General features: G+C 39.7%; 2 protein-coding genes across 2 annotated transcripts; both read right to left on the reverse strand.

The window, feature by feature from the left end:
* Positions 1–872: 872 nt before the first annotated feature.
* On the reverse strand, positions 873–3,307 carry LOC110858919 (membrane-bound alkaline phosphatase). The gene is made up of 6 exons (XM_035859015.1): positions 3,250–3,307; positions 2,704–3,008; positions 2,467–2,640; positions 1,870–2,401; positions 1,020–1,486; positions 873–908 (listed from the first exon to the last, which is right to left on the reverse strand). Exons 1-6 carry the CDS (start codon positions 3,305–3,307, stop codon positions 873–875), a joined length of 1,572 nt encoding a protein of 523 aa, XP_035714908.1.
* Positions 3,308–9,813: 6,506 nt separating this feature from the next.
* LOC110858920 (zinc finger MYM-type protein 1) lies at positions 9,814–12,847 on the reverse strand. The gene is made up of 5 exons (XM_022107805.1): positions 12,719–12,847; positions 12,539–12,629; positions 12,334–12,438; positions 12,151–12,258; positions 9,814–12,068 (listed from the first exon to the last, which is right to left on the reverse strand). Exons 1-5 carry the CDS (start codon positions 12,845–12,847, stop codon positions 9,814–9,816), a joined length of 2,688 nt encoding a protein of 895 aa, XP_021963497.1.
* Positions 12,848–25,641: the final 12,794 nt, after the last annotated feature.

Consider the following 25,641-nt stretch of genomic DNA (forward strand, 5'->3'; position numbering starts at 1 on the left):
CTAGAAATGTTCACGTTTTCTGCAGCAGCAGAATTTTTTGTAGATGAACGAGTTTTGAAAAAAAATATTGGATTTCTAACTCTAACCGTTCACAGCTTTGTTGGACGACAACCTGGCTTTTTGAAAGTTACATTTTCGGAATCATTGTACTTTGTTATGTAAGAATACACTTGTTTTCGAAATACCTTCTTATTTAAAAAAGTTTCACATAATTTTTTAATCGCTGTTCCCTCAATTTTTATGAAACTCCATATCTCTTTCTGTCAACTTCTTTCAATCAACCGAGTTTTTTTAAGTGTGAACCATGACTGACAATATAATGTTGGAACGCCAATAAATTTCTCTTTCAGATAATGTATCTCAATTTTAAAAATTTTGGCGCCCCGTCTCACAATTCCCGCTAGATGACTCATTTCACTAAATTAGTACAGATAACTTTTGTAGTGAGGGAACCGTTTTTTAGGACACAATGTATGTTCTAGCAACTTTTTTCCTGGTTACCCACATTTTACAATGAATTGGGACGATTTTATATCTTTCAAAGTAACATATGCGCCTGGCTCCCTAATTTGACATACATTTATCTCACTTAACATGAATTCTCAGTACAAACTCTACCTGCCCACGCCATAAATTTCCAATTTGTATTAAATGTTGTTATCCGACTATGACCATATGATTAAATACGAGCAAATACAATGAGCTATTTCACGCTGTATCCGCGTCCATGGAAAATAGGGCATACTGTTAATAAAACAAGACAATAAACCAAACCATAAGTTGACGCAGAAGATGGCGTTGTAGGAAAAGTTGTGGTGTCGGAAATTGGGTCCGAATCCTCCGTAGTGGTCTCGTCGCCAGGAAGGCAATACCTATTTTTTAAACCATCCCCCACACATAGCGCATACCTGCGAATTATTTGATAACAATAAAAATCATTATTCAAATAGGACATTATGAAAGATTTAGTAATCTTGAAAAAAAAACTAATTAAATAGATTAATTGAAGTTAAAAAAACCCACGCCATCAAATGCGGTATCGAGCTTTGTTCCTGCACCCCCGCAAAGTAATGAGCATACGGTCCTTTTGCAAAAATTGGGACGTCCTCTGACGCATGTGCTTCGGAAAATAGCGGGACTGGAACCGGTAGTTCGTAGTTGGGATGAGTTGTGTTATCCAAAAGAACGTTGTGCCTGAGCCCCGTGTCCGGATTTATCCACGCGGGGCCTGGACCATTAGCGTAATTCAGTGTGGAGAAGACAAACCCATCGTCCGCAGGAATAATGGAGTGACGTAGGATGGGATTGCCCCTCACGTTGTAGCCTGAATATCCCATCGTGTGGGAATGATCTGCACTGACGACGATCAGTGTATCTAGATCGTCCGTCATATCATCACCTTTTTTGACGGATTTGTCAAATTCTACAATTTCCCGCATCGCGCGACCTGGTCTATTGGAGTGGTGTGCGCTATCAATCTTGCTGCCTGAAAATAAAAATTACTTTGAAATATAGTGATGGATGATTAGGGAAATCCTGAGAAAAGTGAAAACGCAAAGAAATAACGACGCCCAGACTCGCAATTTTACAAATTACACAAAACTGGGCAATTTGTATAGTGGAAAATTTGATCAATCTTCATCACTCATCTAAGATATTACACATTCAATTGTAATTTTTAAGAACAAAAATGCTTGCTAATTAATGGATTTTGTCTTCTGATTAAAAATCGGACTACTTATCTTAACCCGACCGTGATATACGATTAAAATTATGGATCTATCCAAGTTCAATTTGATTTTAATTTTTTTAAGGATCAAGGGTTAAAAATTTGGAAATAAAAATGTTGATTAATATGCCTAGACTTACCATGGACAAAAAGGAAAAACCCTTTCGGATTTTTGCTTAATATTTTAATTGCAACTTCTACCATTTCCGCCATCGTGGGGTCATTATTTCTCTCCAGTTCGTCACTCCAAGGTAGTTCGGACATAGCAAACGAGCCCAGCAGATGATCAACCTCTGACAGATTTAATTCCAACAGTTCATCTCGTCCTGTAATATATCTCGCCGTCCCTGTTTGCCCTGACTTCATGATGAGCCATTCTTCCGCAATGTTTCTTCCATCTGTCCTCTTGCCAGGTGAATTTGTTTCTTGGTCGATTTTCTCCACTGGCGTTAATCTATGCCGACCACCGCCTAGCAGTACGTTTAGCCTCTGTCCAGCTTCCTTTCTCAATAACTGGATCCCAATATCCGGACAAACTTCAGGATTCATGCCCCATTCTGCAACATCTGCGTCAGTTTCCCAACTTCGTCGCGCAATGCCAGCCCAGTTGGCGGCGCCAGGAATGGCTGTGACACGACCGGATGTGACGACCCCGGTGGATTTCCCTTCCCTCTGAAAGGGTATGACTTTGGTAAACGTTTTAACGACCCATTTATTTGATCTAATTTATTTATTACTTGAGCCCATTCGACTATAGATGTGACATGAAAGTCGGTATTATTTTGGCCTCGACAATCCGCAAATACGACCCCCGGTGTCAACCCTGCCGTGGCAAATCGAGCCTTAATCCCGCATAAGTACGCGGTCGCGGAGCATGAACTGTCTGCCACTTGAGTATCCAAACAGTACGTCTAAAAAAATGGTGGGGTACAATGAGATAGTGAAAAGCTCGGATAGTTATGAGTTATTCAAACCTTTGAGAGTCCAGAGTAAGGAAATGTCTCCATGTGGAGGGACGATTCCTCCCCGAATCTTGCCCCGTCATCTCTCTGTCCCTTAAAAACCCTAGCGGCAGACACTGAAGTTATTCCCATACCATCGCCGATAAAGAAAATCCCATTTTTTGCCACCGCTTCAAGTGGGCCTTGTCGTTCTTTTGATAGGATGGCCTCTTTTGCCAAATTTCGCCAATGTGTGGGAGTTTCCAACCACTCGGAGGGAACTTGGCGTTGAATTGCTTGAACGAATCGTAACGCTTCGAAAGAGTCGGAATGGTCTTCTTAAAATATGAAATTACTGAGATTACAACTAATTACTGTTGAGCACTTGAAATATTTTCAAGGGCACCGTGCTTCGATTCCTCGACTGGACGAATAAAGACAATGAATGAATTTTGAAAGAAAAAATAATTGACTACCTTAATTAATGTTTTAATTAGGTTTAACAAAATAGTGATTAAATAATATTGCAACGTAATTATTATTTAGTATAATTCGATCGTATTTTAATTTTTAAATTACCCTCTTTCCCAACCGCTAAGCAAGGTCCGACCAACAAAACGAAAATTATGGAGTACATGAACAGCTTCACATTTATCCAGCAACCTCTCTAAACGTTGCCTTTAGTCGAGAATGGAAGACTGGCTGTAATTTGAGTCCACCTTGGGTACACATCGATATGTTCAAGTCCAAGGGATTTTGCAATAATTTGAGATAAGTAGTTGAATAGGATTGTGATCGAGAGTGATTTATTAAGAGTGATTGATTAAGTAATTAAATTAACGTGTTTTTAAATGCATACATAGGCGTCAATTTAGTCCAAGTGTATATTTCTGGCTTGCAATCTAAAATTAACAAAATACTTTGTCAATACACTTATCTGTGTTCGTGATATGCTCATACATCCTGATAACAAGTTGGTGACAAAATCACACAAAACATATTAAAGCAGCTTATGTAAATAGCTAACGTTGATTGAATGAGTAGTTTCCATAAATTAAACTGCTTCAATTAAAAAAAATAATATCGACGACAACCACGCCCACTTGACTTGCCGAGAAAAATGATATGCGATTTGAGGTGGTAGCAAAAAATTGTTATAATCGTTGAGAACCACGCCTATTATCGGTGTGGTCGTGATCAACTTGACGTGCTGAGATAAATGATATTACACGGCCTATTTAATTATCTAATTTTTAATCATATAAGACATTTAATCTCATCTACCCGTGCCAATATTCTTACTTCAATTTCAACCAGGTTACAATAGAATGGTCTGTATTTTGTAGTTCTTAAAGCGATTTTTCCGGCTTGCAATATCCAACGTTACTCAGTAACGATCAGTTGAATGGATTGTATCAATTATCTATATTATAATTCCGAATGTGTGTTGGTAACGGAAGTGAAAGCGGAGAAAGTGATTTGCATATGGCGGGAAAATCTATATTATAATTTGGAATGTCCGTGGGTAACTGCAGTTAGCTTGTCCGTGACGGAAGTTGGACGTGTTTGGTGGCGAAGCGTAGTTAGCTCCGCCTGCTCTGCTGGAAGTGCAAACAGAAAGTGATTTACAAACCGTCCATGTCTGGTTAACGGGACTGTACGGTAAGTTGGACAAAAAAAGGGCAGCAACATAGAGATAAATATTACTGTACTACTTTCTGTGCGTGTACAGCACACGGTACAGTAGGTTGTACAAAAAAACTCCAACACTACATAGAAACAATCACTTGACCAGCGTTATCTGGGCTTAATAGCTAGTCTATATTATAATTCAGAATGTGTGTTGGTAACGGAAGTGAAAGTAATCTGTGCGCAACGGAAGTGAAAGTAATCTGTGCGCAACGGAAGTGAAAGCGGAGAAAGTGATTTGCACATGGCGGGAAAATTAAATATAGTTGGAGAAGTTGGTAAGCGTCCGTACATATGTTGGTTATCATATGGCAGAAACATAATTAATGGGACTGGATAGTAATGTGGACAGTAAAAATACAACCCTACATAGAAAAAATAGAGTATTAATATATTGGATTCATTGTTATTTTCCATAGTAAAGTATTGTTCGCAGAGTTCAAATAATAGTTTAAATTAAATCGTGTCCATGGCAACCTACTAAATCCGTATCAATAATCGTAAAAAAAATCGTAGAAATTCACACCAAAATACATCTAAAAAAAAGCTCACCCCTCCGGGGTGTCATAAAATGATCCCTAACCTGACAAAAATTTTTATAAATTGAACACTTCCTCCAGTTCCTTCCCTGGGGGAAGTGTTCCAAGGATGGCGGCGATATTCCCTCGCTGTACTGCGACGCTGATCCGTTGAATGAGGAAGGACTTGGCCCGTCCTTCCCCAGTAGTTGAGGCGATCCTCTCGCCGATGGCTTCGACGAGGTGGAGCCCCTCCTTGGCCCACACCCCGGTGGTCTCCATGGCGACGGGGACGAAGAGAAAGCGGTCCTGGAGGAAGGCGTACTTCCGAATCTTGGCGTTGTGGGCCGTCTCGGCGGCGGATCCCGGCCGAATACTTGTTGCTGGGAGGTAGGAGGGGGCAAACGTTTCAGCGCACGTAAAGTCCCAGACCAGGGATCTTCCACGTGACCAGGGGACCATGGTCAATCCGTCCGGCTTCTTGCCGTCGGCTCTTGCGCAGCCGGGCGGCTCCTTGATGCAAGGGACTTCGGCCGATCTGAGGTAGGTGGGTTCCGAGTTGAGGGGATGGCAGAGTATTGAGCCACGCCCCCGTGTGCGGTTGAATGGCGGCGAGTAGGCGGGCCTTGTCCTCGGGCTCCGTCGCTCGTTCCCGCAGTTTTTGGATGGTAAGGAGTTGAAGGGGGCATTCCCACGCAGATTGGGACCCCAGCAGAGTTTCGGAGGGTTTCTCAGCCCCGTCCGCCAAAGTAGCCCATTCCCGCTCCGCATCCTCCAAGGTAATGTCGGCGGTGATGACATCTTCCGGAATGAGGGATGACACTAGTTGTGAGGTGCTGTGGCACGACGCGATAAAACAAGGCATCGCCGTGTCCACAGCATGTCTCACTCCTAGGCTTCCCATCTTCACCGGAAGTGAGGACTGGATCCATGCATCGGGGGAAAGGTGGCAATTGAGAGTTGATTCGAGGGCGCTCTTGAGGATGTCGTCGTACTCCTGGAGGAGGTCCTTCTTCGTCCAGGATGGGGCGCAACGCAGAAAATATATGAGTCGGGGGGTGGATATGGATGCAGGAGGTAAAACGCGGAGTGGGAGGTTAGGTCGCGTAGGCGGGAGGACATGGTGGCGAGGTCCTCCGTCTTCTTCCCCAACACTGTCACGATTGCTTCGTCAGTGAGGGGGCTCCCCAGAAGTGTTGCAGTCTCGGGGAGGATTGCCTGAATGCCGGGTGCGGCTCTCTCGAAGGCCGCCCAGAGTTCTGCCCCTTCCAATGGTGACGCCCCCATGAACCCAACTTCACATTTTGCGGTGTTTAGGTGAAGTCCGACTTCTTCGCCCATCTTCACCACGGTGGCCAATGCCTCCAGGACTTTGGCGGGTCAATCTGCTACCGTGGCGTCGTCCAGGTACCACATGTTGAGCGTGGTTGTAATGGCTTGGAGGATGGGGTGGACCACGAGTGAGAAGAAGGCGGGTCCGAGGGGGTCCCCTTGTTGGCAACCTCGGAGGGAGGGGATGGGGGTCGTCCCATAGAACAGTGTGGATGGGGAGTGGCACTGAGAGATGAAGGGGAAGTACTCAGGGTATTTCTCCTTGATGATGTTGAGGAGGACGTCTCTTCGTATTTCATTGAAGGCGTTCCTGAAATCCATTTTCAGGAACGCCTGGGGGGTCTGGTGGGACGCGTTGAAGAAAATTCGCGCCGCATGCGCCCCCGCTTCTGAACCCCCTTTGACCCCAACGCCCAGTTGATGAGGAGCCAGATATTCCCTGAGGTTGGGGGTGATGCGGTTGGCGACGATCTTCGCCAATAGTCGGCGCCATACGTTGCTCACAGCAACCGGACGAATTCCCCCCGTCTTCTTTAGTAGGGCGGTTAAGGAGGCGCCATAAAATATGGGGCAGATTTCTGTGGGGACTTCCCCCTGAGCATTAGTCCAAGAAGGGCCTTGGTGGCCTTGATTAACTCCCCCCCTTGCCCAAGGGTGGGGGAGAATAAATCTTTCAGTATTTGGGGTCGCATCCCATCCAACCCTCCGGCCTTTCCTGGGGGGAATGAGGCGATTGCGGTGAGGAGTTGGTCGTCTTCAATGGGGGCAGGGGGGTTCACCTTGTTGGGAGGATCCGGAAAATTGGCGGGTTCCGGGTGGGGGGGATGCTTGAGGAGGAGGGCTGACAAGGTCTCTTCATTTTTGGGAGCGATGACGTCGTCAGAAGTGAGGAGGCGGATGGCTCCCTGCACATCCCCATCTGACAGCTTGGCCTCCACTTTCTTCGCTCGTTGTTGCTGTTGTTGTTCCGTGGAGACGGGTGGGCGTGGTACCCTTGGTGCAGGCATGGTCGACTTCCTGGCCGTGGTCCATCTGTGGGCGAGGTCTTTGACCCATTTGGTCAAATTGACCACCTTATCAGTCTTGCGTGGGACCTGGAGGACATGGTAAGGGAAGAGTAGCAGTGCCTCCCATGCCTCCTCTGAATTGGTCGTGGTGACCTCTTGCACCGTCTTAGTGAGGGCCTGCGCCACGGTCAAGCGCGCTCCTTCAGGGACACGACGAAGAGTGGGGACGGAGGTGTGGAGGGCAGCCAGGTCTTCGCGGAATCTTGCCGCATGGTGTTGTTGCTGTTGGGAGTGTTGTTGCTGCTGTAGTGCGTCTTCCACAAACGCGATGCCCCACCATGAGTGTCGCCCTACTTGGCGTTTTGTGATGGCGTCGGGGAAGCACTTCCTAACCTCCTTCCCAATTGAGGCGTCGATAAGGGGCTCCGTCCCCTTCTCCGCGCAGTAGGATGTGTAGCGTTGCATTAGGGTGGCCTTGAGGATGGAGGAGGATGGGTTGTCCGACACCCTGATCCTCTCCAGAAGGCAATTAGTGGCATCCGCCGTGGCGTCAGCCCTAGACGAGGGCGAAACGGACTTTCTTGGGGGGCGAGGGGCCTTAACGGCGAGTCGGGACGGGTCAAGCGTGGATGGACCGGGCTCTTCATCGCCCTGAGGGAGTGATTCTGGGGGGAAGTTGGGTGCGATGGGTGTGGTGGGAGTCTTCGGGGGTCTTCCCCTTTTGCGGGCGGTGGTGGATGTCAGGAGTGACGCGTTGACATCTTCGGCTGGAGGGGGAACCGTGGCACCACCCCCTCCCAACCATGCACTTCCGACGCGACGAAGTTTTCCGAAGAGGGAGGAGTTCAGTTCTTCATGCGGCGGTGAAGTGGGCGAAAGTTCTTCACCGCCGTCCATTGTGGGGAAATCTTCTTAATATTGAAGGGGGGGCTGAAATTTGGGCGACGAGGAGTCCAACGTGGACCCACCCAAACAAAATCCAAACCAAATTAGGCCAGCAATGGAAAAATTAAAATTAAAAAAAAATTATCTCGCCTGATTAAGGCGTATAAAACGCAAGAGAGTGGCCAGCCCCACAACAAGCGGACACTCAAACTCCGCGCCACTCCCGGGGGCGCAGGGACCACTCCCCTTCACGATCAGGTCGTGGGAAATCCTCCCAGAAGTCTTCCCCGGTCAACCGCTCGCCAAATAACGGCCCCTGACAACGGGTCCCGTTGCTATGGATTTGCCGGGGTGAACTGCTACACGTTGGGCGAATGGGCAGACAGAAACGCAGAAAAACACCCTCCCGGGGCAAAACCACCCCCACAAAACACTATAACTACCCGCAGCGGGTCTAGGTGGGGGGGACTTGAAATAGTGGGGGGTCCCTACTGGTCACAATTGTTAAAAACTTTAGTTTTAAAAAATATTAAAAATTGAGAGAAAAGAAGTGACGTGTGCTCGAAGCGAGCGCCCTCTCCATCCTCCTAGTATTAATATCCGTCCATGTATGGTAAACCGGACTGTACAGTAAGTCAGAGCCGTACCGCAAAATTCGTAGGCCTGGTATCCGTCCCGGCCCCGGGCCCTTGCAGTCTAAAGTGCTATGAAAAAATAGCATAGTTGCTGTTTAAACTAATATATACTGCAATTTTAGGTGAATACTACAGGGTGTTGATTTAATGCGGTAAACCGAATTTTCGGCCCGCGCTCGAAACAAATTCAGCTATAATTATTGATTCTGCTAAGTATTTTCTTTGAAATTTTTACCATGGGTGGAGCGAAGATAAGTGCAAATCACTAGAGTCCTAACATTGAGATACAGGTCATGGAAATGGGAAGTTTCAGACTGAAACTTCCCAAAGACTGGGCATAATTAATAATCAAAATGAAATGAACGCAACTATAAATTGCAATCATTTTGCTGTTGGCATGGGGTTAATTTTAATCGTGAAAGCAAAATGACACGGAAAATGTATAAATTGAGTTGATCGTTTGAGTAAAATTAAAATGGCGCTAAAATGACGAGTAGAAATTAGGCCTAATGGACGAATTAAATAAGCCTGATTAACATATGGGAACGAAATTGGCACTGTATTTCGGTATCATTCACAATGAGGATATTTATTATTTTGTAGCACCCTTCGTAAAATATTTTATGAACAAAACATGCGATCAAGGTTCGTAAATATCTTAGGCCTAACAACGCGATTTTCGACGACAAGATCTAATGACGCCTACAAAATCTCTCGACGTTAAGTGACGGTGCAAAGAATACTTCTATGCAGGATCTAAGGGTCAAAGTAAGGATTTGTAATAATAATGATACGAGGAAATAATGACCACTCTCAATAAAAGAATTTAGCAATTTTATTTAGTTAGTTTCGAGGTTTTATTGACTATATTCTTGAACACATGTATGTATGAATATTTTTCAACTAAGATTTTTGTAAAATTTGGTGAACAAAGTAATATATAATTATTTATATATTAGGATTTTATTTAAAGAGTCATGTGAGCCGGATGCAAAACGTTTTGGTGAATGCTAAAATAGGTGCACTGTTTCTTATAAATTACTCAGTCAAAATGAAACATTATTTACATATTATAAATTATTCCAACGGAACCCTTCTACATTTTGCATTTGCGAATACCCATATCATTTCATCAAAGGAAATAGTATCTGTAATCGTGTGCTCAATTGAAAGAATAGATAAACTTGACAACCTCTCTTGGCCCATAGATGAACGGAGATAATTCTTAATAATTTTTAATTTGGAGAATGATCTCTCACCATGTGAAACAGTCACCGGAAGCGTGAGAAAAATTTGAAGGGCGCAGGCCACATTCGGAAAGCATGATTGTAAATCGTGTTCGTAAATGATCTCAAGTACTTCAACTGGGCAGGTGTCATAAATATCTCTTCCATTCGGTAGTAGTGAAGATATCTGATGCTTCACATAATTCATTTCATTGATAAATTTGATTTGGTCGAAGTCCCCTTCATATTTTTCACACAGGTCGTTTATACGTTGTTTAAAGCTGTCATTACTGCCGGCTGCAAGTCCAACTCCCCAAAGGAATCCAAAGTCTTGGTTACAAGACCGCAACTGACCAAATCGGGAACCAATCTCGGAGATTAAATTGTCCATTAATTCGTTAAAAAATTCTAATTTAAATCTTTCGAAGTTGGTAAGTTCCTTGGCGGCATCCTCGGATAATTCTTCTAATCGTTTTCGCTTAATTCCTCTGGTTTTCCGTTTATCCATAAATCCAGTAGTTGTGTCAATGTCATATTGTTTGGCGAGTGTGCATGAGTCGGATAGGCATTCTTCAAACCCACTTAATCGAAATTCCTTCAGCCAAGAGAGAAGAGCTTCTAATTTCTTGGAGGCCAGATCCAAATTGTTTGTTCCTTTTTGTAGAGTGAGGTTGCAAATATTAATATGGTGCAAAATCTGATGCCAAATCTTAAGTGACAATAGAAATCTAAATGTCAACATGATGTTAAGGATTGAATCTGCTCCGGCTACAGAATCAGAGTTAAAGGTATCACTTGTAGTTATCTCAACAAGGGCTTCCACGACATTCCAATACTGGGTCGATAAGGCCTGGACCGATTCAGCCCTGGATGACCATCTGGTTGTGCTATGTCCTTTGAGGTTACAATTCAATTTTGTATTCAGTAACTTCCAGCGTTGGGTTGAGGCGTGGAAAAATATGAAAATGGTTTGAATTTGACCAAGTGACAATTTTGCTTGAAGAACACGTTCGACCGCATTAACTCCTACCAAATTGAGCGAATGCGCTGCACATGGAATAAATTGAGCCTTGGGAGAAATTTTTGAAATCCAACTTTGAACACCTTTGTATGCTCCCGCCATGTTGGCTCCATTATCATACCCTTGTCCTCTGCAATTTTTGATGTCGAGCTTATCTTTCTCCAGCTTTTGCACTACCACGGTTGACAATCCATTTCCGGTCTTTTCCTCCGACGCGATGAAGTCAATGAAGTACTCCTTGACTACGCATTCTTTTTTAGAACACTTCACAATCCTAATTACTTCGGTAATTTGCTCTTGTCGGGATGAATCAGGAGTCGAGTCGATGATAATCGAAAAATATTTAGCATTTCGAATTTCCTCCAGAATAGTCTCGCGAACCCAGTTTCCGCATTGAGTGATGAACTCATTTTGTATTTTTGGGGATAGGTATGAAGTGCTATTCTTCTTAAGCCTTTCCAAATGCATCGTGAGTGGAGGGTAGTAATTACCAAGCAGTTTAATCAATGATAAGAAATTGCCACAATTATGGTCCAAAACATTCGTTGACGATCCTCGCAAGGCCAGATTATTTTTCGCCAGGAAAATAATTGCGCTCAGTATTCCTTTAAGTACTTGCTTCCAAAACGAGATTTCAGATTTCAATTGCTTTTCGGTCATAGCATCTATCAATGTCGAACTCTTCATATTCTTCTGGAACGATTTCCATGACGCTGTTGACGAGAAGTGTTGCTGTGTCCCTTCATGGCTGAGGATGGATCTTCCCTTGTGGTGAAAGTCTGTGTATCCGGTCTTGTTTGACGCTGATAATTGAAAAGGGGACCGGTGCATTGTTTGTGTGCCAAAAATAGAACATGGGAAGCAAAACAGACTATTTTGGCTTCGACTGTAGAGTAACCATTCTCTTCGGTGGTAAATTCCGTTATGACTCATTTGAAAATAACGGGCATCGAAAGATTCACCATCCCTCTTCGGATATAAATCATTTATTACGGCGACTGGTCCTTTCGTAACCAAATACCGGCGAGAAGCAGAATTTATTGGCGTAGGCCATAAAGCTGGGTCGTCAAGAATTATATCCTGATCTAAATTAGTAATGGTTTGGAATTAAGGGTCAGCAGATGTTTAATAATGACTAAAAAAACAATAAAATTAATTAGTTCCCACCAGCTGTTTGTGCATCGGCGTGGAAATTTCCGTCCTCTGCTTTAGGGTTGACTTGATTGGAGTCATTTTCCGGGATTGTTGGGCCGCCAGATTCCAATTGAGTGCTCACTTTAAAAATAATAGAAACAAAATTATTTTCAAATAATGCAAGTCGATCCTGAGGCACAAATTATATAATTATACCTTCGGAATGTTGTGTGAAGTTAACTACTTCGTGATTTTCCGCACGGATTTCGTAACCATCGGAAGTATTATAAATTGGGACGAATGTGCTCGTGCTAGGTTGATCTACATAACACAATTATTATGAAGCATTATTTTTCGAGCTACATAGATGCACTCATTAATTTATGGATTACATATGTAAATATATTGTGTTAAGGATTACTTAGATCCAATTTTTGTCGTTGAAATTGGGAATTATCATCCGTTCGAATTCCGCGTTCATCTACAGCTTCCAATCCTGTGTCACCAGCATTCTATGTAAATAAAATGAGTTTGCATCAATCATGTGAATTAATAATCACAGCTGATCGTGAATAATTTTGTTACGAAATAAGACCCTTGCCTTGAAATTTTTGAAAAATTTTGCAGACTTTTCCGCCAGTTTCGCTGAATCTTCATCTTCTTTTAACTTCTTCTTACGCTTATCGTTGCCGCATAGGTGCTTATAAGCACCGGGTGTTTTATCACTCATCGCAAACAATTGGGATTACTTGTTATTCTTTGCGATTACCAAGTATGGATAGATGGGAAATAAATGCCACCATTGTTTAAATAATGAGTTCGCGTAAAATGCTAGGGGTACCCAGATACACTGATTTGTGGCTAAGACAGAGAATTCTATATTATAGGATTCCAAAAATAAAAATACGTAATACATCAATAGAATCCGGATATATTTTTAAGAAAATTGCTGATATAAGAATTTAATATTTTAGAAAAAGTCCTAAAATAACTACGGCTATATCTACGAAAAACTAAAATACAAATTTTCGCACAATTAGCATTTTCAATTAAATTCCCTGGATTTTTCATGGCAAATTTTTCAACAAAAAAATTGTATAACATTTCGTTTAAATTCACATTCACAAAATATTTCACTTTGTGAAAAAATATATTGAAGAAGCAAATATTTTCCAAATACATGATATACGATATATTTATTAATGTCTGGTCATCTAGAAATATGAAAACATTTAAAAATGCATATTTTGAAATTGTTGTGGCCTATAAGAGTTAGAACACAGACTCTAAATTTGTATGTTATATATAATAAAAAGTACACACATGTTTGATCTCGACGGTAATCAAGAAAGTAAGTACACATTTATACGTAGACCTAAAACACAGAAAAATCTAAAAAATACAACACATACACTAAATTATGAAAATTAGTTTTTTAACTCTACTATAGTCGTATTATAAAAATTATAAAGATTATTTTTAACAAACTTTTAAAATGTCTTTAAACTTATTTGAAGAATTTAAAATTCTACCGTGGTCAGGTCAATTATATCTAGTGTATAGCTCTCGATCCGGCCCGGGCCCCTGCGGGCCCCGGGCCTGGTATTCCATACCACTATATACCACGGTTGTTACGGTACTGCAGTAAGTTGTACAGAACAGTACAGTTGTACAGTGTTTTTTTTTGTCAAAAATGTCAAAAATGCCAAAAAATATGCATGTCATATGTATATGCATGTATATATGCATGTCAAAAATATTAATCGCATAAACTGTTTGAAAATTTAATAAACATAAAATTCTATATAATATTTTATACAATTTAATACAATTCTGTATAATGTGCAAAGTTCTATGTAATATATTAATGTGGTTATATACACTGCAAATAAACTGGTGTCAATTCCGCGCGGTGTAGTCACATATAGACACCACGCGGTGTTAATTGCCCGTATTAACACCGCGTGGTGTCTATATGTGACTACACCGCGCGGAATTGACACCAGTTTATTTGCAGTGTAATTTTTCGTGCGTTTGTGTTAGTAATTAAATTGGTACTACATAGTTGAGTTCACGTTTATGTTGTAATGGTTTGATTTATTTAGGACTTTGTTTATTTCTCATGTGCATTCATTTATTTATAGCATACCATAAATAACCTTAGCAATTGCCAAATTTATCCAAAATAAAGTCACTCACAAATTACTATATGCTCCATTAATGAATAATAATTGTGTAACAAAAAATATTATTATTATTTTGCGGGATTATTTTGCGTACTGACAAAGAAAGGTAAAACCCTGGAGTTTTTTGCCTAAGCGTTGATTAGATAAATACGTACATAGATAATTTCAATACAACGAATACGTCAACGCACTCCAGTAAATTATCCCAGTGATATATGGATTTGCCATAACTGATCGATGATGACAAGTTCCAATTCACCTTACCACTAATTACCAGATTAAAATAGTTACATAATCACAATATTACTTAATTGTACACGGCACAATCCTGGAAACGCGTATATGAACAAATACTCTAATTTTAATATTGGGTTATTTTCCCTGAACTGATCCCTTATCTACATTTGTTAGATTAGAAAATCCGCAATATGATCTTGCCAAATCCCACATCGAGATTAACCCAGTTTCAAGTGGAGAGGCTCATCAGCTTTTTAGTTCCAGTCAAGGCTTATGGAACAGTCATATCTGAATCTGTCTGTCTGTGTTCGGGCGATGACTTTAGAACGCATTGACCGATCGACTTGAAATTTTTACGACATGTATATTGGACAAAGTTAGGAATCAGGTTCGAAGATGAGCGAAAATCGGTCCACTGTTTGGCCGGTAGGTTGTTGGGGTCAAATACATTAAAATTTCAAAATAGTCATAAAGAGCTGAAATTTGGTAAATAGGTTGCTAATTGGTCGTAATGAATAAATATGAAGTAAAATTGGAAAACAAATTAATCTGAACGGACCTTATGGGGTGACCCATACCGATTTTGGACATCGTTCGATCAAGCTAAAATTTGGCATACAGGTTATTAATAGTATCTAGTGAAAGTATATGAACTGAAATTCTAAAAAAATCATCGGGCCCTATATGGTCAACCACACTTTTGAATAACCACTCCCCACACCGTGAGTGAGCTTAGTCTGGTTTGGTGGGTATTGCAAGGTCCAAGGGTGACTTCTACCTTGCCAGGTAGCAGTGCCAATAATATGTGCGACAACTAGTGATCTCTGATCAAGTTTATTTTATTCATATCTAATATTTTGAGAAAGGCTGCACCTCTAAACTCAAGACCTCGGTCCGTTTGAAGATATTTACATTTACGACCACTGGTGTCTAAAATATCTTGAAATGCTTTTGCTACGACGGAGCAGGTTTTATTTGACAACGGTCTAACAAATGCATAACGGCTTAATACGTCGATTACGGTTAGTAAGAATTTTATACCCTTATTTTTTCTGCTAAATTTCGTAACAGTAATCAAATCACCTTGCCATAAATAGTCAATTGACGGTACAACAATCTTGCGTCTTGGAAATTTGTGACGAACGTACTTATTCCTTGTATATGTTTGGTGGCCTTGCAAAAACTCTTTCGCCTTCTGCAATGAAATATGAGCAACTTTAGAGAGTCGTTCCGGACCACCGAAACTTCCGGGGTTCGCAGGATCGAAATAAATTTCATTTAACTTTTCGAAAGACATTGTTAGTGAACTTTTAGCCTACTAAATATTTTCGTGCCATGTTTACTGGTTTGAGTACACACACCGTTTAAGTCAATCCCACGTTTCATGCACTCTTTCTGACAAACTTGCTCACAATTAGAAAATGAAGGGAATTTAAAGTTTATCGCCACAAATTGCTTTACAAGGTTATCATTACTGGTGAGTTGTGTTTCTGAAAATTCATTTATCGTAGCTGTATGCCATAGATCTTTTAATTAAGAAATTTAAGCAATAATCACCACATGCATCGCTAAAATTCGACTGATATTGGATTTGAGAATACTTTATACTTTTACCATGTTCACGACAGAACGACAACATACGTTTGGGGTACATATTTATTGGCAATGCAAAGCTATCGAAATATTCAACAAGGTCGGTACCTTTACTTTTCCTGAAGCAAACCCAGTGCATTCCAGGTTCGGTGGATGTTTGATTATTACAGATAACTGAGAAAGAGTCTTCTTTGATTAATTTTAACTGATCTATTGCACACACAGCCGTAAAACCCTCGATGGAACAAAGCAGGGCATATCTTAGTTGATATGAATCCATTACTGGACGCTGATTTGTCGAAACTTATCTATTTCGAGAACACGTTGATGCTCAGAGTATACTAAGCAATTAACTGCTTCTGGAACTGCTGAGGCGAATTTTATTTCTACTCGTACTGACCCAGTTTTTTCTAAATGTAACGTCGAATCCGCACTATGGTTTATCTCGAAAGCAAAAAATGTAAACATTTCAGCAAACTTCTTCCGGTCAAATGTTAATCCTTGATCTTGTCCGGCAATTCCAAGCGAACAAAATAGCATATAATACGGTAGTAAATACGCATTATTATCGAAATCGAGATTTAAACCTCTAATTGGGATTGGTACATTATTTACCGACAAGGAAATAAAATTAATTTTATAATTCTTAAACACAAAAGGATTAATTTTATAATCGCCAATAAAACCCGAACTAGGGACGAGACACAATATAATTCTGGACGGAACAGTGCTCATGAAAACATTTTCTTCAATGAAGGATTGACTCGATTTCGGAATTGAAAAGAATTTTACATCAGATTTTTTAAAAGGATATCTGGCACTGTGGCCACTATCTAAGAGTTTTTGATGAGAGAGGACGATACTAGGATAAAGGACATGTTTTCTCACAAATAAACTTGCATCCAAAAATTTTATCTTTGGGTTCAGATCAGGATCCCCACTTTTTGGTCCTGGGTAAAGTAATGAGAACAGTTCTGTGGCCCGTGTTAAGCTAATGTTTACAGTGGTGTCATTTAATATATAACGTTGTTGATAGGACAAATCAAATTTTAATTTATCAATTAGCTCGAGAGGGCTCGAGGATGCGATATATTTTTTTCTTCCCTCATATCCAGTGTTTGCTTTATCCAGTTTTCCTTCCTCGGTATCTAAGATAAATAGGGGACAAGTTCCCTGAGAATTAATGTAGTCCCTTCCAAACGTCAATAGAGTTTCCATATATGCCTTGTACATGTAACAATTATTACTCGTAGACACCAATTGTTGATTGATACTAACATCACAATTCGTAAAGAGTGAATGCATGAACAAATTTGCTGTACTAACGTCAGCATCGGCAGGTAGATCTTTTCCGTCCCCGCAGATTATTTTTACACGGAAATAGCAAAAATGATCGAATAAATCTAAGTACTGTGAAGAATTTCCTACAATTCTGAATTCTATCTTAGCGTCGCTATCCTGAATATTAACCACTGGTTTATATTCGGCGAAAAAGCTCGATTCGAAGGTGGTATCGGTCGCAGGCAAACTGAAAAGATCGGCTTGCCCGCGAATTGATGGACTTATTTATTAATCATCGCCATTATCCAAAAATATCACTTCTGCTTCTTGGCTTGGCTCTATTTGATGTCTTAGTTTTAGATATTTTCTTGATTTTATTATTTCTTTTCTTATTATAACCCTTGGTTTGTTTCGATCTAACAACCGAGCAATGTTTCTTTGCCGGCGACCTAAGCGGTAATGAACTTATGGAACTAGATTTTACTCGCTTTGTTCTTACCATGTTGCCTCCCGCTTGACGACCAGCTATATGATTACCAACGTTATTTAACAAACTCGTTGCGTTTGATTTAATTGAGCTCTTTAGAGGTACACCGCTCGTCACATCAGAAATAGTGTTAATAAGAGCATTTTTAGCATGCGGAAGAATATATTTATTTAAAAGAGGCAGCGCATATCGACCTATATATCCTAATATACCTCCTAAACCACCACCCTTCTGTCGATAGCCGTTAAATACCGGGATTCCATTTCCAATTTGTTCGTGTAGAGCCTTATGATATTCGGAATGATCAAATATGTGCAGACGTTTCATTTTGCGCCTTAGTTAGTACACTACAATTATGATCTTTTCATAAGCGACGATTCGACACAATATATCTGTAAGCTACGAGCAACGATATAAATATGAGGACATATCCTCAAAATGTCTTCATTAATAGTTTAAAGTTTTATGGAACTCTGAACTCTCGACAAAATGTCCTTCTATTTATTCCTACCCTCAAACGTTAGCCCTCTTTACTTTCCAGATAACAGAATTTCTTCCTTTAAGGTAAAATTACCGAAACGTTTTCAATTTTTACCTGACGAATACGAAGTTGCTCTAACAGAATTAACATATAATCACTCAATGAAAACGTTTTTGCGAGATAGCGATAGACTAATTCGTTTTCGTACCCTTGTTAGCGAGCGTGAAATTTTTACTGGGGTTTTAGAACCGCACTGGCGAGATACCTATGTATTACCGAATCTAAATTATTCATCCATAGTTACATTATGTACAGAATTAAATAAAGCACTTCAAGTCGAAAGCGGGAAGCAGATTACCACTTTCAACTACGATTCTGAGGTAAATCGTGTATCGGTAAACGCTGAACACAGTGAAATTCAACTATCGTCCTTATTGTCAAATTGTCTGGGTTTTCCCGATATAATAAAATTTACTGGAAAAAATACTGCTACAAATCCACCTGATTGTTTCGGGAGTATGTACCATATGTTCGTCTATTGTGATTTTGTACAACCTCAAATTGTTGGTGACAGTCTAGTTCCTCTATTACGAATCGTGGATATCACAGGTAGTGAGGGTCAAACCGTAACGCAAACGTTTCGTCCATATTATTTACCAATCAGTAAGTTGGAATTCGACACCATCGAAATATTGCTATGCAATGAATATGGAGAAGAAATCCATTTCACCAAAGGAATCTCAGTCGTGACAGTTCATTTCAGAAAAAGATCCTTTAAGCATAACAATGGAAATTGACCACGGTAATACATTTCAGTTGTTACATCCTTTTTCTATGAGTATTTCGGGAATTACGCAATCAGGCAAGACACAATTTTTAAAATCCTTGTTGCTAAATTCAAATAAGATTGTAACTCCAGCACCAGATACGGTTGTAATATGCTTCACAGAGGAACAAGAAGCGTATAGAGAATTAGTGTCAAAATTACCTCATGTCGAACTAATCAAAGGCTTGGAATTCCATCTGGAGGAATTTAATCCGGATATCAATAATATTATTGTAATTGACGATCAAATGAATGACGCTGTTCAAAGCGAAAAAATTCATCAACTACTTACAAAGGGGTCACATCACAAATCAGTCTCTGTAATAATTTTAACCCAAAATTTATTCCCGCAAGGTAAACACGGTAAAACCATGAGATTAAATACCCATTACACAGTAATTATGAAGTCGCCTACGTTTGCTTCACAAATTAATTACTTAAGCAGACAAGTTTTCCCGAACAAATCACGCTTCCTTCCCGACGCTTAGAAAAAGGATACAGAAAATCCTTACTCCTATTTAGTGTTAAATTTGCACCCACGTTCTGACGATCAGTACAGAGTAATACAAGGTATTTTAGGTGAAACGGATAAATTTGTTTATCTACCAAAATGAAATATATTATTGAAATTGAGGGCTTTCAGTTGCACAGTGCATTTATTATAAAAGAATTGTCAATCGTCGCCTCTGATCTCGAAAATCATTTTTTTGTCAAGTCACCGTATAGTTTCGATAGATTGCACATGAACGATAGAAGAATTGTACGGTATTGCGAAAATCGTTTGCATAAAATTTATTGGTCATCTGGAAACGACAAATTTATTACCGTACGAGATTATTTACAAGAACTTTTGAATAGAGACGTAGATAATATTGTATATACTAAGGGAATGGCAAAAGTTAACGTTTTACGAAACTTGTTTAAACTAAATTGCAAACTTATTGACATTAATACTATGGATGATAACATTAATCAATTATGGGATCAGCTAAGATGTGAATATAACGACTTGCAAGAAATGACAGAGCAACAGTGCCCGTTACGATTAGGCAAATGGCATAAAGCAAATCCCCATTGTAGCCATTTCAAGGCGGCTGTAATTTCGTTTTATTTCGAAAAACTGCAACATCAGGATGAGCAAATGCTTACAGAGGAATCAAGGTTTTCTGAAGACGTTACACAAATCCAACGACCAGACCAGGAAGAAACTCATTGAAGCGGCAACTCCCGACCAAATTAGAGCTCTCACAGAGATTGCTATGAATATTGTATGTGGAAATTTTCCGGTAGCAGAACAGAAATTAAAAAAGTTATCATTGCACAAAGACTCAATAAGAAAATTGTCAAAACGAACTTTATCACACAAGAAGAAAAAGCACTTATTATTGCAAAAGGGTGGTTTTCTACCTTTTCTGATTTCACCAGTTTTATCAGCATTAGGTGCAATTGCAGGTAGAGCCATTGGCTCACAATTGGGGTTATAAAATGGCACAAAGAATGCGACTGGTTGAAGAGGACGAATACAAGCGTTTGCTAAAGAGACATACCCCTCTATCTCAAGTCAAAGAGCATTTCTTTCGTGATGCAAGTGGTCGAGCCGATCAAGTACTTGATAATTCTGAAATCCCTGATGACATAAAAATTCAACTTTATGGTTCCATCATGAAAAGTGTAAAGCAACAATTGAATCAAATACTAGCTGATCCTATAAAGGTCAAACTTAGCCTAGACAAACCAGATGCAGCGATTAATGCCGATAGTAGTGCAGACTTTAGCTCCCTAGATCATTTTTCATCTGCTATATCGTCACCAAACTCAACCTTAAACCAGAGTTTCGCGTCGTCGAAAGGTTCAGCGACGGCGTGGGATCCAGATACACTTAATGAAGTTCCTCAAAGTTCTCCTTTAAATTTGGACGATATTATCTTACTCAGAAATGAGCCCGCAAACGTCAAAGCTACGAAGCTTATTCCTCTCATGACCATGCTGAAATCAAGGCCCGATCTTATCAAATGGGACACAAATGGAAGGGTAACTTTTTTTGGAACAGAATTTGCCCCGGAAACCAACATAATTGATTTGGTAAATTACGTAACACGAGAATTGAAGTGTAGTCATAATCCTGCAGGTATTAATCGTATGTTAACAGTTTGTAAGATGGTAAACGTTCCAACGACAATGTTGTCCAAGGATTTTAAGCAAGACTTAATGGGTCCACTGGAAGGAATCAGAATTCGTTCTAATCAAACCGATAGCGCTTCTAGGATGGGAGGCTTTAAAAAATGGAAACCTATATCAAGTAAAGACAACTTAAATTCTAACTCAGACTCAGCTCGTTCATCGAGGGATACACATGGACCTACGCCGATGCGTAATGTAGATTCGGGTGCTAAAAGAAAACGACGCCGAAATCAAAATGCAAGCACAAGTTTCGGAACACCTAACTTATAAACCTTTCAACATGTTTAATAAGGACATGAGCACTTTCCAAAAACGGCTTCAATCGTACAAAGGATGGCCGACCAATAAGGCGCAAACACCCCATACGCTGGCCGAATGTGGATTTTATTATTCCGGCGAATCAGATAAAGTTATTTGTTATTTCTGTGGGGTCGGCGCGCACAATTGGTTGCCAGAAGATAATCCTTGGATTGAACACGCTCTTTTTTCGAATAAGTGTACATATTTATTGGTTAACAAAGCCAAAGCCAATCAGAAGGTAATTTTATCAAAAAAAATTTCAAGTCAAATTTGTATTAGTAATATTAGAATTACAAGCTTTGTTTTATTTCTATAGAAAAATTTTTCTGTTGATACCGCCTCTGAAGAACCTCATTCTGAAAATGGTAAAAATTTTGTTAGTTTCGCTACAGAAAAAATCAGACGATGCAAAATATTATAATGATTACCTTTCAGCTGCAGCTGCTGGAACTCCAATTCTGGCTACCGTAATGGTTGATCCTATCTGCAAAATTTGTGATGCATCTGAAGCGAGATTCGTGGTTCTGCCTTGTGCCCATTTAAGTATGTGTTTAGACTGCGTGTGTACACAAGATTATTGTCCACTTTGTCGCAAAAGGATCAAATTTCTTTTGAAAATATTTATTGCATAGACTCGACTTACATGTTTGTACAAATATAAAACTAATATATTTAAAATGAAATATAACCATTTTCGTTTACTTCATGCAATTTACAACTCTTAATTTTATTATTTCACATATACACTTAACATAAATTCTAACCGATGTAAACGGTTTACGCACCGATGCGACAATCATGATGGGCTATGGTATTAATCCCATCAGCTAAAATGTATCTCTTTGAATCAAAGCAATGGAGTGCAACTTTCGAAAAGTTTCCAGAATAGAGTTTGTGATGCCGTGAACGAATCAGATTCATCCTGCATACCAATTTCTTTTGTTTGAATAGCACTGATTTAAATCGTTTATGATTAATGTACTTATCAACTATTTGTTTCTTGACACCTTTCATTGCTTTCTTTCTTATACCTTTTCCAAGAAAGGAATACATCTTCGGCGCAACACCTACGAAACTCTCTAGAACATTTCCTTTTGCTTCATCTGTCATCTTCCCTATAACTTTCTAGTTGACGTTCGAATAAAGAAAGTGTGATTGGTCATAATTACTAAAATCAAACTCGTCAGCGTGCTCAGCCAAGTCCTCGTACAAATCTTCAGTGGTTATTGAATATGCTAATGAATCAGTATCTGTAAACAAGAATTTCGCTCTTTCCCCGAACCACTCGCCAATTTTATCATAGTGCCACTCATACATAAAGAGTTTACTTAAGTCGAGTACTGTGAAGGCAATATACAACGGCTTATTTAATTTCACCACTGCGCGGTCAAGAAAAGTTATGACGAGGTCAGGACTTAAAATTTGATAATTTTTGAAATTCGAATGTCTAGTCAACATCTGCTCTAGGTTACTCACAATTCTAACATCTTCTCGATTTCGTACTTGTTCTGCGGATTTCCCGAAAATGCTATTTACAATAAATTTGAACAGATTTTGTTCAAAAATGGTTCGTGCTTGTTGACGCAAAGAACCGTTAAATAAGACATAATTTTTCAACCATGCAGATTGACTGAACTTAATTACACTGTGTACTTTTTCTAAAGTCATTCCTTTCTTTAAATAATATTTTAAATTCCTATAATGAACAGCGTACCTTTTACGAGGGCCCAAATGCGGTACGAGCTTAGGTTGCTTCTCAGAATAAGTCATATTATAATGCGAAATAAGGTCTGTCTGATACGAAGAAAGTAGCTTACTGTTTACACAAATTTTCTCGGGGGCAAGCGGGTACTCTGAGTGTTTGGGGTGCAATGCCGACCCGTACCCTAGGTCCACCACTAAAATTCGCCCGATATTATCTTCATCGCCCCATTTTAAAATTTCTTCCGTTGTCAAATTCTGAAAGAACTCTGCGTCTTCCCATTCAAAATCTCCTGTGGGCAAATGCTGAAGAAGAGCTTCCCCGTACAAATTGTTCTTGTCAATGTAAAAAAGATAATTGTCTCCATCTTTTATTTTTCCGCTTTTTCGTATATACTTATTCCTCGCCGAAGCATATCGCGTCGAAATCATTGAAACACCACCGCGGAGTCCTAATTCTATAGTATTATACATGGCAGAATCGATAAACAAATCTAAAACCTGTTTCGTATTTAATAATGCAGCATCCCATGAATACCCTGCTAGCGAATAATAGTGAACAGGATCTAGTTTATAATGTGTCAAGGCAACCTCACGAAATTTCTCGAAAACACAAGCCAACAACAAAGTATCGGTCATTAAATAGAGATCATGATAATCCCCTAAATCCGAGCAATATGATTTGAAAATATGTTTACCGTACTTGTAATCAACATCTGAAACGCCCGAACTTGCCAATGAATTGTAAAAGTCGGATTTTTTGGGAAACTTTTTTTGATCAAACTTTTTCCACTTATCCATATATTCATACATATAAATTCCTTTTCTGGACATCTCTTTAGCCGCACCCTGTCCGAAAATCTGTATTAATGGTTTGAAGTCTTGCTCAAAATTATTTCCCAACAACAAGTCATTCGTCAGAGTATCCAGCGAGGCTGTGAGGAAGAGAAACGAATCCAGAAAAACGTAATTCTCACAGAGCAACGCCATATACTTTTCAGAATTAGACGGAATCACTTTCACTTCTTTCGCAGACAGTTTTCTGACGTAACTAAGCAGTAAGTGCGAATCATAGCTCCTAAAATTGTGCATTAAAACCGGTATTCTATCTTTTTGACGGTATTTGGCATTACATTGACGATGCGCTGCCCCCCTAAAGCGTCCAGTTTCATGTGAATGGTCCCTTACTTTATCCTCCTGGAGAACATTTTCACAAATGTGACAAATACTCTCTTCATACAATGTTTGCTCTTCTAATGTAAGATTTCTCATGGGCACCTTGTTTAAATTCAAACTATTTAGTTGATCGCAAATTTCATAAAGCTCTTTTACGAATATTTCCATGCAATCCTTTCCACGATATAACGATTTGTAAATCACTTCATCGTTTGAGACAACTACAAAACAATAACCGCTCGGAACATGTTTAGCGTACTGCCGTATTTTTCCTCTTCTTCGCTTTACTTTCATACAGAGAGCCTCAAAATCCGAATAAATGACAAACCTAGATTTTAACTTATTTTCAAACTTTTTAAATCGACAAACAGGCTCCTCGCGTAAATCATAGGGATCTGGCATGCAAACGCGTTGCTTCTTGAAACAAAAACAAAGTTCTTCGTGTTTATTTAAGCGAGCTTGACTTGGAAATAGAGCAAGGCAATTATAACACAGTAATCGCTTATGATGATTTTTAGAACCGTAAAGTTTTTCAATTCCATTTATGTACATAAAATGTCCTGGATTATTTGCACAGGTTTGAACGTAAAGTAGGTTAACAATTTTCCGTTTTTTATCTCGGATGTGCATACTTTGGTATTTAATATTTAGCTTCCCTCGATCATCGAACCCGAATACATTTACAGCGAACATCTTCTCAGCGTTTCGACTTTCAAATGTTTTGATATTCTGCTGTGTTGTAGGAAACTCAATGCATTTCCAATCATAATTATTTACAAATTTTTCGTACTGTCTGATCCTTGCTCTATGAAGTGACTTTATATCGTTAATATGCATGCCAATCAGAAAAGCCCATTGAAAGCATTTGTTTCCCTGCATTTGCGGATGGATAATTGCTTTTTATCACTTCAAAACGTGACCCCAGTATCCAACGCCACAAACATGACAACTATTTTTATGAATTTACACTAACTAATTTCAACTACGAAATCTTGTAACAAATTTCCCATCTTGTAAATGTCTTGATAATGAATAGCAGATAGCATTCGAAATATTGACAAAATAAAGCAAAACT

The sequence above is a fragment of the Folsomia candida genome, unplaced genomic scaffold (assembly GCF_002217175.1).
Source record: "Folsomia candida strain VU population unplaced genomic scaffold, ASM221717v1 Fcan01_Sc023, whole genome shotgun sequence".
Lineage (NCBI taxonomy): Eukaryota > Metazoa > Arthropoda > Collembola > Entomobryomorpha > Isotomidae > Folsomia > Folsomia candida.

Bases quoted from the DNA above. Each gene is read 5' to 3' on its own strand.
- LOC110858919 (XM_035859015.1), bottom strand. From the start codon at position 3,307: ATGTACTCCATAATTTTCGTTTTGTTGGTCGGACCTTGCTTAGCGGTT. The intron at 1,487-1,869 runs GTAAGTCTAGGC...TTTTATTTTCAG, and splicing joins GTTTTTCCTTTTTGTCCATG to GCAGCAAGATTGATAGCGCA. The intron at 909-1,019 runs GTTTTTTTAACT...AATAATTCGCAG, and splicing joins TACCGCATTTGATGGCGTGG to GTATGCGCTATGTGTGGGGG.
- LOC110858920 (XM_022107805.1), bottom strand. From the start codon at position 12,847: ATGAGTGATAAAACACCCGGTGCTTATAAGCACCTATGCGGCAACGAT. The intron at 12,630-12,718 runs GCAAGGGTCTTA...TTATTTACATAG, and splicing joins AATTTTTCAAAAATTTCAAG to AATGCTGGTGACACAGGATT. The intron at 12,259-12,333 runs GTATAATTATAT...TTATTTTTAAAG, and splicing joins CTTCACACAACATTCCGAAG to TGAGCACTCAATTGGAATCT.